General features: G+C 37.0%; 1 protein-coding gene across 1 annotated transcript; it reads left to right on the top strand.

Moving 5' to 3' along the window:
• The first annotated feature begins 9,571 nt into the window (after positions 1-9,571).
• On the top strand, positions 9,572-14,199 carry LOC133851199 (uncharacterized). The gene is made up of 3 exons (XM_062287529.1): positions 9,572-10,120; positions 10,921-12,418; positions 12,514-14,199. The coding sequence occupies exons 1-3, from the start codon at positions 9,850-9,852 to the stop codon at positions 12,689-12,691; spliced, it is 1,947 nt and encodes a 648-aa protein (XP_062143513.1). The 5' UTR covers positions 9,572-9,849; the 3' UTR covers positions 12,692-14,199.
• Positions 14,200-14,434: the final 235 nt, after the last annotated feature.

The following is a 14,434-nucleotide window of genomic DNA, read 5'->3' as shown; positions in this document are numbered from 1 at the left end:
AGCTGCATTTGAGGATGATTGAGGTAAACCATATCTTGATTCATAGTTTGATGCTTAGTGTGATTTCCCTGATGTGATCTACGTGTTTGAGGTCTAAGGAATGAACGACTATCGTCTACTTGAAGATAAGAATAGGTTATGATATACCACTATTATTGATGCCTAGTTGAATTTTAGGAAAGTGAGTAATGCTATGTGATAGACAAAAGGAAGTTGTTCCTAAATCAGGCTACAGGAATATGGTAATTGATTGTAATATTAGATGTTGATAACACATTGATTTTTTGAGATGACTGATTTAATGAATTAGATATTAAGTGAATGTCTGATTCCTAGCTGAACACATTTGAGGTTTATACGATTAACCCTAGAATGTAAAGGAAAGATATGTTATGACTAATGGGTATCTATTATTCCAAATCTGGTATCTTTGAAGATAGGTGTATAAAGCGTAAATTATTGATTTATATATATATGAGGAAATTAGTTGATCAAATGATTTAATGATTTTTGGAGAGATTATTTTCCCTATGCATCTGACGAACTTTGGAGAAGTTTATATATATTGGAGGTCTTTCTAGAGCTTAAGTTAAATAAAATTTTGATTATGTGATTCATTGATTTTCTTAGATATCCTTGCTTGGAGGATAAGTTTATAATTAGCAAATCTGAGTATTGATTGACTGCATAACTAAATTGGAGTAATACTAAGGTTTTAATCTATTGCAATTTGAGGATGATAGTAATTATGCAGGAATAAGAAAGAAGATCATGATATCATACAAGAGTTATACCTTAGCAATAGATCGAGAAGAAATAACAGTTCAAAGGGTTTTAGCAACCTTAGGAGAGTTTTAGAGATAAGAACAGTACGTAGAGAATAATTACTGTCTTACAAGATAGACTACTGGTGATTCAAAGAAAACATAGACTTGCCAATAGGACCTTTTCTGCTTCATTCCCGGAGAGTTCGGTATGCTTATACCTGCAGGTATTTCATAGTACTGCAGTTAGTTATTTATTTTTGTTAGTAAAGAATTGCTAGATCAAATAGAATACCTGGCTAAGTTTCTGGGCGGAAAACCCTAAGGTTTTGGACCGCAAGCAAGAGATCCTTGTGTTGATCTCGGAGACGATTAGTGTTCTGCTCCAAATCAGTATATCTCCTTCCCAGGTCATTCGCATATGAGTCTACAAGTTTCTTGAGCTCTTTATTTTCTCGTTGAAGAACCCGATTCCTTCGCCTAAAGTCCATATACATTCGCTGCAAAGTCAAAATTTGAGCTTTCTGCGCTTGAATTTCATTTCCCCGAACTTGCAGACGTCGAGCCATATTTGCAACAGAAGAAGCACCCTGAATACTGAAAGCCAAAGAGTCATTGATGGCTTGAGCATCAGTCCTATCCGCCAACAACTTTTCATCTCGAGGAGTTATGATGCCTTGAGCCACGGATGCAGCTACTGCATCATTCAGCATCACAGAGTCATTGGTCATAAGATGACCTTTTTGCGATAAGAATAATGGGCGCCAAATTTCTGGTTGTACTACAGGCGCAGCATTCAGATCAAGATTATTTTGGGAAGAGGAAAAAGCCATTTTTTTTTTTTTTTTTGGAAAACTCAGGAAATGAAAATACTCCTCAAAGGACCTGAAGGAGAAAAGAAAGAAATGAAGCTGTTCTTCCAAAGATCTGAAGGGAAAGGAAAGTGAACTTAATCAGTGAACGAGACGCAGTCTAATCGACGTCATTCTGAGCCTGACCACCACTACCACTAGCAGACAGTTCACGAATTACGAGTCTCCTCTTTTTCAATTTTCACCCTTTTCACCTTCTCGAATTCCGAATTCACCCAAAGACTTTTCCGGATTCATCGCCGCACTTTCCGCAACTAGCAGTCGTAGAGGGGCATCCCGAGAATGAGCTGGATGAGCGTTTCGAGAAAGGTAGGAAGATTTTACGATCCACTGTCGGCACCACTTGCACCGACCCTTCTCAAATCTCTTCTATAAATTCGCTCATCTTCTTCCTTGCAAAACACACCTTTGAGCTCTCAACTCTTCACGCTTTGAAAGCCAAAAATTTTCTTCTGGTCTAAGCTTATCATCGCTTCCTGAGAAGGAAGATGTAGTTTCATAACCAATTTCAAAGTCTAAAGTTAGAAAAATGCAGCATCACGACCAGATTCACAAACAGCGAAACAAGATTATTCTTGATCATGCAAGACCTTCTCTTCCCCACCTTCCTCTCCTTCGAGGCTTCCATGTTCTCATTTGGCAAGCTTTCCACCAAGATTATCAGAAAACATCATCACAAAAGAGAATTTGTTGTGCAAGAAATTTCCTATAATGAGAAATAAATATTTTTCATTTCTGCAACCTACCCATTGGTATACTTCTTGTTAATGAGCATAAAATTCTATATTTGATAATTAATCATACGGTTGTATACTTGTTTATGTTTCTTGTTTATAAATTTGATACTTTACGTAAAAACTGTATTACTAGACTTATGTTTTAAAAATCTAAATTTTACCTTAATAGAAATTTTATACGAAGCATAGCCTACAAATTTCGAGGACGAAATTCTGTTAAGGGGGGAAGAATGTAACACCCCAGTTTTTAAAACATATTTTTAAAATTTAAGAATAAAAATGATTATTTATGTGAATAAATAATCGTTCGATTTATAAATTGTTTTATAAATATTTTCAATTGATTTTAATGAACTATGTTTTAGTAAAACTGATAATTATTTTATAACCAAATATTACTGGGTTTAAAATTTCAATCTAGTGAAATTACTATTGATAAAGACCTGGTATAAAAACACCTGCAGATGAACTAAATCTGCAGGAGATTGATGCTTTATTTTCTTCTAAACAATTCAGCCGTTTTTCCACTATGCTTAAAAATTAGTTTATTCTCCACTGCATTTTAATTAAACCGCACCATCTAAATTCCTCCACCAATAACAGATTTTTATATCGGTTATTCCCTCCACTCAGCATAAAATACAATCTCCAACCACCCCATCAAACGCATGCACTCACTCACCTCTTGATACCCTCGATTTTCTCTCCTATAAAACTGAGCATCACCCTTCAGAAAAATGCACACCTCCGCCTTCATTCTTTCTTCTCCTTTCTCCTTCTTTCTCATTCTTTTCCTTCTCTCTGAATTTTGAGAGATTACAGGAGACTGAGTGAGGAAGTATGAGACAGTGAGATAGAAGAAATTGAAGAGAGGCATGAACCAAAGATGAAATTTTGAGGTCAGTGAAGGAACAAAGACCCGGTTCCCATTTCTTCTTTATCCCTTCTTTTCTGTTCTCCTTCCTTCTTCCTTCTCTTTTCTGTGATTAAGAGACTTACCATCAGAGAGAGTGAGAGGATGAGATGGGAAAAGATATTGAGTGGGCTGAGAGGGAGAGTCAAGCTAGAAGGCTAAGGGTGAGACAAAGATTGAAAAATCAAAAGTTAGACCAAGCAAAACCCGTAGGGCCGTGAGGTCCAATCCACGGTGAATCTGCACCCACTGCCACCGGAAACCCGATTTCCGGTGGGTCAGTGAACAGGCCGGCCGTGAGGGATCCGAAGCAGGCCCGATCAAGACCCATCAAAGCCCGAATCCAGTGTTACCCGCAACTCGATTCACGACCCACGAACAGCCAAGACACGATCCAGCAAATCGGCAAGTCAGAGGCTGAGTTTTCGGCGGTCATCGCCGGTGTCAACCCAGGGGCATGTCCGGCGGTTCTGGCCGTACCCGGATCCCGGCAACCCAGCGAACCCGGAGACCCGATCAACCCGTTCTGGCCGTGACCCAGTGAACCCAGGGATAACCCGACCCCCTCAAACGACTAGCAACCTACAAACTCGTGTGTGTGTGTGTGTGTGTGTATACGACCCAACCAGACCAATAAACCACGAGCCAAACCCGACCGGCCTATGTGAGACCCGATCCAGCAACCTAGCAGCAACCCAACTAGCCAAAACCCATCAAACCCAGTCGACCCGAAGCCCATCAAACACAGCAGCGATCCAACTCAGCCCAAATCCGGTCGACCCATCAATCATAAAGACCCATGACACCATGGGCTGACTTCAGCCCAGACCCGCTAAGCCGACCCGGCAGTGATCCCAACCCGTGACCCAAACCCGGAGACCCGACCCAGCGGCGACCCGTCTCCGGCAGACTTCCGGCGACTTTTCCGGCTATTTTTCCCGTGACCGAACTCACTATTCTCACTGGATTTTCTAGTAAAAATCCTCAATATGATAAACTAAGAAGAGTAAAGCTTGATCCCGATGCTAATGGGAAGTCCAAGTAAGGGACCCTCTACCCCTTCTCAAATTGTTGTGTTGTGTTATTTTAATTATTCCTTTATTTGCATAATTGCGATTTGATTATTCTTAAATCGGTATTTCAAATTATTTTGTTTACATGAAGGATTTGTCATAAATTGGTTTTTGATGTGAAAGTTATTGAGTAAAAATGATATTTTGGAAATTGTGATTTTGAGAAAAACCTCGGTTCTAAAGGACTTTGCAATTTTTGAGAAATTATTATTTTAACCGAGATGTGAAGTCAACTTTTTGGAAGTGACAATAAAAGAAGAAAAAAATTTTGTGAAACCCTCCAACACGTTGCCCCTGGTTATACAAGAAAAGAATGAGAAAGTTTTGTGAGAAAACTTTATGAGATATATATAAAGGAGAAATTTTTGAGAAAAAGGGCACGTGTGTGGAGGAGACTATTATTTTGAGCCCCATATATATTCGCAGAGATTAAGCTCGGTACCGTAGCTTGAGATGGAAGCGCACCCGCTGATCAACCTTTTTGAAAGCGGTAATCCGTCTCTATGTCAGTCTAAGTGCACTTTAATTAATTAGCTGACGGGGGCAGGGCCTGTGGCCACAGGTAAACCGCGTTACCTGCCCGAGGTCACAGCAACGACCGCGCAACCCTACCTACACAGGGCGTAAGAGTGTACAGGGGCTTTATTATGAGTAATGATTAATTTCAAACATATATTATATCTTGTGTATAAAAAAAATGAGTTTTTGACAATTGTTTTGGAGATTTTTAAAAGAATTTAACTCAACTGTTTTATGGTTGAGGATTTCCTTACTGAGCATATTTTTGTGCTCACCCCTTATTTTGTTTTTGTTTTCAGGTTATGAACAGAGAGACCTAGGCGGCCGGGATGGGATCTAGGAATGCATTAGAATATTGCATTTGTGTTTTCTTAATAAGTGCACTTGCACAACAAATTTAGTTTTTCTTTGGATTTTTAATTATTGAATCAAGCATAATTGTTTATTTCAAAATAACCGTTTCCGCATTTATTAAAAGCTCTGAGTTTTAAAATCATTATTATTTTTAACTTATTTAAATCAGCATACTAGTTAAGATATTTGGCAGACCTTACGAATCTTTGCAGTTTTTAAAGAGAAAAGGACGAACCTAACCCTTAGTGGTTTGGGGGCGTTACAACTAAACAACCCAAGACAAGCGCTAAAGGTTTAATCTAGTAGCAGCCTTAAGAATTAGAGAGATCGATGAAGCGAAACAACACAAGTACAAGCGATTGCATTTAATTTCGTCGGGCGTTCTTTCTAAGATTTAATAATTTCTGACGCAGCAAATCATTAAATCTTAGTTGCTTCACAAATTAGAGGGATCAAACAATTACGGATTTGATATCTAACCCAGCAGTAAATTGCAACGAATAATAAACTAGTAGGCCTCCTAGTAATTAAATGAGACAATCATGAAAATAGACACAGAAGAACATCAGATACTCAAAGCATAAATTGAACAATAAAAACAAATTAGATCTCACAGTTTTATTGATTCCGAGGCTTCTGTTTCCTTCGACCAATTATGAAAGTTTAGCCGCGTAGGGCCATGATTAAAACTAAAAGGAGAAGTTAGAGAAGAGGGAAGAGAATGATGATTTTCTAATTTGATTATTCTCCCCCTTTATACACGTTCATCCCCATATTAGAAGCCTACAAAATCTCCTAAAAATATTCTAAATCTTATCTCTTATCTTCTAAATATATTATAAAGCTTATCATTTATCTTCTAAAGATATTCTAAAGCTTATCCTAAAATAACAATATCCAAATATGACTAATTAAGGAAAATATTAAAAATAAAATAAAGTCCTAATATAACTAGGAAGGTGGTATTTTCAACTGGACTTTCGTGCACAAGGTTTGAAAACTTCCGCAAATAGACTGCTTATTAGAACGTCAACTTCAAGCCTGATTTCGACCTTGATTCATTCAGTATCTCTCAAAAATCAAAACATGAAAGTTGTAGATCTTTTTCTTGGAATTCCAAAGCATCTTGAATCATCTCAATCGGAGCTTGGATGAGAGAATTATGCTCAGATTACTAAGTGATGTCGAAACTGTCCAAAAATCGCCCAATTAGCTTTGTTTTACATTTAACGCATCCATTTGCATCCTAAATCAAAATAAAAGAATAATGAGTACATTTAGGCATCAAATAAGGATAAAAAAACTAAACATTAAAGGAGAAAAATATGACATTTTCCATTCTCATCAAGATGTTTGTTAAAATTCTTGTTTCTTTTTTTTATTAAAAAAAAAATGTTTTTACTCTCAAAATAAAAACATTAGCAAATGATCAAAAACCCAGAATTCTCCTAAAATCACAAAAGCTAGTTTTACCTTTTTATTAAAAAACAAAAAATACCCTCCAATTCGAGCATGTTGGAGAAGCAAAGCCCAGTCCAATCAAGTGATGGCACTGACCAAACTTTGAAACGGAGCATAATTTTACAATTGGAAGCATCCAATAGATGTGAGTCGACTTTAGTTGGTCGGCGCCAAGATAAACAAACAAGTTGTTGTAGCTGTTTATACGAAAGGTAAAGTTAGTGGAAAAGCTGGGGAGTTTTGGGAGAGCTTTCTTGTGAAGTTCATGTCCAACGTAGGCCTCTTTATTATCAATGTGCCTTTCCTTTGCAAAGGAACATTAAAAAAAAAAAAAAGTAATCTCCAGACTTTAATTGAAGAGTAAAGCACACCAACGGACAAGACAAGACAAGAGGGTATATGTTCCAATTACTAATCTTAAAGAATGTTCTCGCCGGCAGTCTTAACTCTTAAGAAATAAGAATCCAAAACAAAAATTGAAAATTTCATGTTAGAGCATTTTCAGCAATAATAATCAAAATACCTATTAAAAAAGTATAGCTCTCTACTTTAAGCTATTTTTTTTTTTTTTTTTTTCTATACTCTCTCCAATGGATTCTGTATTCTACTCTTTACTTGTATTTGAATTTTTTTTTATTCTTTTTTTTTTTTATTAAATTTTTGTCATCACTCAGATGAAAGATAAAATATTGAATTTTCACGCATTCTTTAAGCTACACCGTATGAATGTTGCACCATTTCAATATTCTAACAAAATTATACAATTTATGAAAGCAAAGCAACCAAAAATAAAGTAATGGATATTTTTTTAAAAATAACAACAACAACAATACAAAAAAGAAAACAAGGCAACTTGAAACATACAATAAGACTAATAATTCTTCAGATTGACAATGCAATTGCCACATTTGCTTGATAAGGTCAAATTGCAGCTGAGAATGAGTTTGACCGTCTCTAATGTTCACATGCCTTTCAATGAACTCCAAAAATTCAGGGGTATGTTCGTGAGAAATTTGTACATAGGAAGTTTCATCGATTTGTTCATATTCAATGTCACTAGCATTGTCAGTATTTCGTTCATCTTCAATAATCATATTATGCATTATTATGCATGCTTTTTATAATGAAAAGTGGGTGGGAGAGAGAATGGGATACATGAATATCATATGGTTTTAGTTTTAGTTTTTCTCAATATTTTATTAATTATAGAATGAAAATAGCAACTTTGCCTCATCTGGATTGGAAAAAAAAGCTTGATAATAGTCAAATTCGACTATTTTGAGGAATTTAACTAGCATGCTGGAGATGCTCTAATTACTATATTTGTAATTTGTACACTAGAAATAGCTAAAGGATAAGCTCACTTAAAATGGGAGCAAAATGAGATATAATAGAGTGAGGGCTGATTGATACTACCTAATAATAGAATGAGGCAATTCCAATAACTATATGTTTGTGTTTGCGATTTTAATAAGTGCGATTTAAAAATAACAATTTTGAAATATGCGATTTGAAAATATGATTTTTAAAAACACTTATCAACGTTTAACAAAATTACAGTTTGACCTTTAAAATCTCAGTTTAGCTTCGAAAATCGTGTATTTTCAAAAAAACATCTACTTATCTGCGATTTGAAAAAACACGTTTTTTGCGTTTTTAAATCGCAATACTTTTAAAAACGTAATACCAAACGATTCATTTATCTGCGATTTTGTTTAAATCTCATCACTTTTTATTTACAAAATCACAATGTCAAACATGAGTAATTCTAGAAATAATTATACCGAGTAATGCTATAAGTCCTTCTTGTGTCACTCTAAAAATGAGGTGGCTTTTAAAATCATCATTAGCTTGTGATTGATCATTATTAAATTTAAATGATAATTTTAAAAGCCACCTTATTTTTGGAGGGACACAAAAGTGACACATAAAAGACTTATAGAATTACTCTGTTATACCCCTGTCCTTCTAATAATGATGTAGTTTTTAAAATAATCATTTGATTAAAATTTAATAATAATCATTCATAAATCTAATGTTGATTTTAAAAGATACATCATTATTAGCAGGACACAAGAGAGACATGGGTATATGACATCTAGAATTACTCGCAAGCACAACATAAGAAATACGAGTAATTCTAGAAGTTACTTTTGTGTCAGTCTAAGAATGATGTGGCTTTTAGAGTGCGTTTGGGATTACGATTTCGTAAACAATAAGTGATTTTAAACTAAATCGTAGAACATAAATCGTTTGGGAATTGCGATTTAAAAACGCAGGAAATTTGCATTTTTTTCTGCGTTTTCAAATCGCAGGTAAGATGATATTTTTTTTAAAACGCAGGCAAATTTGCGATTTTAAATGCTAAATTGTGATTTTGCCAAACGCTTAACTGCGTTTTTAAAAATCACTTTTTTAAATCGCGATTTTAAATCGAAATTTTTAAAATCGCAAACCCAAACGGACCTTTAAACTTGATCAAAATTTAATAGTGATTAATTACAAGATCAATAGTGATTTTGAAAGCCACATTATTTTTAGAGAGACAAAATAGAAACAAAATATTAACTTCTGGCATTACTCAAGAAATACAATAAGAATAAAATCAAAACATTAATAGAAAATATTAGAGTACAATGTGAAATTAATACTAGGGTCTATAATATTAATGGCAAATAATCTCAACAAAATCAAAATTTAATATTGAGTATATTTTTGATCTATTCGCATACCTCTTTTTTTTTTCTTTTTTTGTTGAAAGAAGATCTATACGCATACCTAACGAGTAAACGAGGGGTCTATAATTGACAAAATCAGGAGTGGCGAATACGCGGCCGTATTCGGAACGGAGGTCTTCCCGTGGGCCCGCCCATTAGATGATGGTCCTCTTTTGAGCGCACCCTAGGTTTAAGACGAGGTAGCTTACTCTCAAATACAAAGAACAAAAAAAAGGGGTTAGACGAAGAAGTAGTTGCAGAGACTCCAAGACAGACACGGCGGTGGAGAAGCGAAGAAGAAGAATCGCCTTTCAATTCAATTTGTATAATTATATGTAAAAGAAAAAAAAAAAAATTAGAGAGAGAGAGAGAGAATTGTAGAATCGAGCGAGTGATTGATTGATTGATGCTGTAATATAATAATTAATTACGCGCGAGGATGGTTGGGGATGTGAACGGAACGACGTCGTCGATGGCGGAGGCGCAGTACGTAGGGGCGAAGACGTCGGTGTGGTGGGACATAGAGAACTGCCAAGTGCCGAAGGGGTGCGACCCGCACGCGATCGCGCAGAACATAAGCTCGGCGCTCGTGAAGATGAACTACTGCGGGCCCGTCTCCATCTCCGCCTACGGCGACACCCACCGCATCCCCGCCTCCATCCAGCACGCGCTCTCTAGCACCGGCATCGCCCTCAACCACGTCCCCGCCGGTACCCTTCTTTCTCTAACCCTACCTTGATACTTTTGCGGATTCTCTCAGATCTGCGATTTCTGCGTCGCTTTTTTTTTTTTGTGTGTGATTTTGGATTCTAAAAGATCTGCTGTGATTGTGGTTTGATTTAGCTTTTCTGCCGCTTTGTTGTCGATGGATGTGGCTGTATATTTGTTGGTTTAGATTTTAGCTCCGCCTGTTTGTTTTTTGGTCGTGTTTCGTGTTCGTTTCTGGGTTCATCGGAAAATTCCTAACTTCGCTTCCGTTTCGTCTATGAATGAACCCTAATTTTGCGAATTAGGGTTGAGATTTTGTGTTCCGCGATTGCGATAATATTCCATCTTGATTTTTGCATCAATTTTTCACTCTTTTTTTTTTAATAAGAAATTGGTTCGTTTTCGCTGTGTTCGGTGAAGATTATTGAACTTAAGGAAGATTTGGTATTTTACTCTTATTTATGTGAATACTAATTTTGATTAGTAGGCGTTAGTTTCTCTTACTTATCAAAAAAAAAATTGATTAGTAGGCGTTAGTTAAATTTATTCCTTTTCTTGCGGTACAGAAGCTCACGTTTTGTTTGCTTCGTCTGTTCCAGAATTGTTAACCGCACTTCCATTCGTCTATGAACCCTTTGATGCAAATAACTTTGACTATCTCTATCCACGATTTTCGTTTTCTTTTTTTTTTCTTTTTTTTTTTCTGGCCAACTCTCTCAAACTTATTGATGAACTACAAGATTAGATTGTGATGTTTTTCGAAGTGTATTTGTTTTCATTGACATGTGAATGTGTGTAACAGGTGTGAAAGATGCGAGTGACAAGAAGATTTTAGTTGACATGCTGTTCTGGGCAGTAGACAACCCTGCTCCCGCGAACTTTATGCTGATTTCTGGTGACAGGGATTTCTCTAATGCACTCCATCAGCTGCGCATGAGGAGGTATAATATTCTTCTAGCACAGCCCCCAAAAGCGTCTGTGCCCCTTATGGCTGCAGCAAAGACTCTATGGCTTTGGACGAGCCTCTCTGCTGGAGGACCCCCACTTTCAAGTGGTGAGTCATCACAGTTTGCTAACGGTTTCCATACCACTAATCATGAAACATCACAATACCCAGTTTCTGAACCCATTCAGTTAAGCCAACCCATGACGGCCGGCAATTCTGAAAACCTTTCTTTTGGAAATCAAAGACCTCCTAGTGCTGGAAGGGTTGGTGGTGATAACAAACACAAAGGGAAACTTACTCGAAAATCCACAAATGAGCCGAGCATATCAAGAGCTTCAAGCGTGCCAGTTTCTGTTCAAGAGAGTAAAAACAGTGATTATCCTTTCCAACCGGATTATACAGAAGCAAAGCAGTTTAAGAAAGCCCCACATGAATTCTTTGGCAGTAATGAGCCTGAAGTCTCTGTAAGTCGGTCTACTCCCAATTTCTTTCCTGGCAGTTCTGATACTTCAGGGAGTAACAGTAATTTTGTAGGAAATCCACAAAATCAATATCCTCTTCCTTTGAGGCCAAACAACCCCCATATGCAACCTTCTTTTGGACAGGGTAATCTGTATCAGTCTAACTCTCACAATCATGGTTTTCAGCCAATTCCTCCTAGACCTGATGGCCCTAGATATTTTCCAGCTCCCCACACCAATGTGCCTGATATGGCTAGGCTAAATATCCATGAAAACTTCAGCTATGCCCCAACTCCTCCTAATGTCCATCACCAATCTAGAGAAGAGTTTAGGCGGCCAAGCTCAACCGAACCTCCATATCCAGCTCGCTTAAATGTACCACAAAAAGGCCAAATCCTACACAATGGCCAAACATTTCACCATGATAATATGAACAGGTACCCTCGTGGTTCTGAATATCTGCCACCGGCATCCTCCCCAATGGTTGCTAACGCTGCTTCTAGTAATGGTGTCTGGGGATCTCAAGGACGTCCACCACCTTCTGATTATGTGCAAGGCCTTATTGGTGTTATCCTACTTGCCTTAAACACCCTGAAAATTGAAAAAATTATGCCTACTGAAGCAAACATAACTGATTGCATTCGTTATGGAGATCCAAAACACCGCAGTACTGATGTAAGAAAGGCCTTGGATAGTGCAATTGAGCAAAATATGGTAGTGAAACAAAATTTAGGTGCAATGCAGTTTTATGTTGGTAAAAATGGGAAACTGTGGAAGTGTGTTAATCCTATGGGTGGTAATGGGACACAGTACTCAAAAGCAACATGGGATGCCATACAGAAGTTTCTTAGTTCTTCAGCTGGCAGAACGGCAATGATGTCTTCTAAGTGCAGGTAGAGGTGTTTAATAAATTTTTTGCTACTTTGTTTTCTTGGATGAGACAATTCTAACCACTAAATTATGTGATTTGTTTGTCTTTGTTCTGAAGATATGAAGCAGCCTTGACTCTAAAGAAATCATGCTTAGAAGATCTTGCTTTGGGTGATGTACTACAGATCTTGAATGTGATAATTTCCGTGAAGAAATGGATTATTCATAATCACTCAGGGTGGCAACCGATTACCATTACTCTTGCTGCTGATAAAGGTTCTGAAACTGGTGATTGATTAAAGTAAGATCAGTTTTTTTACTAAAAAAGTGGCAAGTCTTAAGATGGTTATAGGTTCGAGTTTGTTGACACTTAATTGGATCTGTTGACTGGAGGAACATCGGCCACGTTTGAAAGAACTACACTATAAAAAAAAAAAAAAATCCATGTTAGATGGAACTTTTAGATTGTGGATTAGGTAGTGTTAGGTTATTTGTTTTTACCTTTTTATCTGCTGGAAACTAGCTCTGGTATCTACAGAAACCTACTTTTGGTAAGGTCACCTATTAAACTAGTACAATTCTCCCACAGCGCGGTGGCTATAAGCTGCTCTCTGGACCATATTCATATATTTTTAAACGTCTGCACTTGAACTGCTGGGCTGCTGTCAGAACAAGTCAACCATTAGACGTTTGCTCCTTGCCAGATTTTACTTAATTGGAGTTATTCCATCATAGTCCCTTTTTTAAAGGAATTTTAAGAAAGGCTCAAGGGAAGAGTCATAAGATTTTGTTTAAGAACATGAAGTCGTAAGCAATTCATACCCGTGGATGTGTAACATTTGTAGCTGGCCAGCATGATCAGGTTATGATGATTTGTTTTGATATAAGGCCTTTGAATATAAGCTATATTGAAGATGCATCCATAGTTGCCGAAGGTTTTGGAAGGATCCGTGCCATTTCAAGTGAAGTAGGGAGGAATCATTTCATGGTCCAAATTAGATTCTACAGCATTTAAGAGTGTACATGTTGCAACATCATTTTAAAATTTTAAATGATGTAACAACGTAGTTAACATATACACCAGTAGATGCCGTGAAATCTAATCTAGACCATGAAATGGTTCCTCTTCATTTCACTTTAAATAGAGAATTATCCTGTTCCGATGGTTTTCAGATGGCCATTATGGCACTGTGGTGGGGTTTGGCGGTTTACTTAACAGAATCAGAATGGAGCAAAGCTGAAGAGAAAAAAGATTGAAGCAACTCCTTAGACATTAAAAAAGTATACAAGGGCTGATCACTTCAGAGTTTCTTCATGGATGATGACTCATTGTATTGTTTATGCAGACAAGTATGCGCGAATGTCTACTATTTTTGGACCATGGATGGGGAAGGTACGTACGGCTGGAGCTTTGTGTCTTCAACTTTTGGTACCATTTGTATCAATTATCTTGCTGGTAGAAAACAAAAGGATTGGAAGAGCACTGGTGCTATCAATTTGAATATGTATCTCTATTTTCATTGCCCTTGTATGGTTTTTTCAGCTCAACGTGTGGCAGCAGGTTGGTTTGGAAATTGGTCCCATGATTGAAATATTTTGGGTATGTTTCAAATTTGATCTTGTCACTGTTTATTTTCTGTTCAGTTCCCTTTTTTTTTTCTTTTTTTTTTTTAGCTCAAATTTGGGAGAGCGGATTGGCTTGCTCTCGGACTGAATATATTCTATGGGGAATTGTAACTCAAATATGGTATTGGAGCCCTTATTTATTAGGATAGGGGCAATATGATATGCGTTTGAGTTTGTATGTTTATGTGTTGTGTCGGAACAAAATGAGAAATATGTTCGTGCCAAAATGGTAATCTCTCTGTCGGTGTCCGTGTGTCTGGGTGCGTGTTTCTCGTGTCTTTGTGCTTGTGCTTTGACGGAGACTTTTGTAACATGCCAAAGAGCAAGCCAGAAATTTTGTCAATATTGTCGAAATTTGAAACTTAAGACCGACCTACTAAAACACGGTCGTCGCTGGACTGCATTTAATTAAA

This window comes from Alnus glutinosa, chromosome 12 (assembly GCF_958979055.1).
Source record: "Alnus glutinosa chromosome 12, dhAlnGlut1.1, whole genome shotgun sequence".
In the NCBI taxonomy this organism is placed as follows: Eukaryota; Viridiplantae; Streptophyta; class Magnoliopsida; order Fagales; family Betulaceae; genus Alnus; species Alnus glutinosa.
The sequence above is the reverse complement of the archived record's forward strand: the minus strand, read 5'-3'. Positions and strand labels throughout refer to the sequence as shown.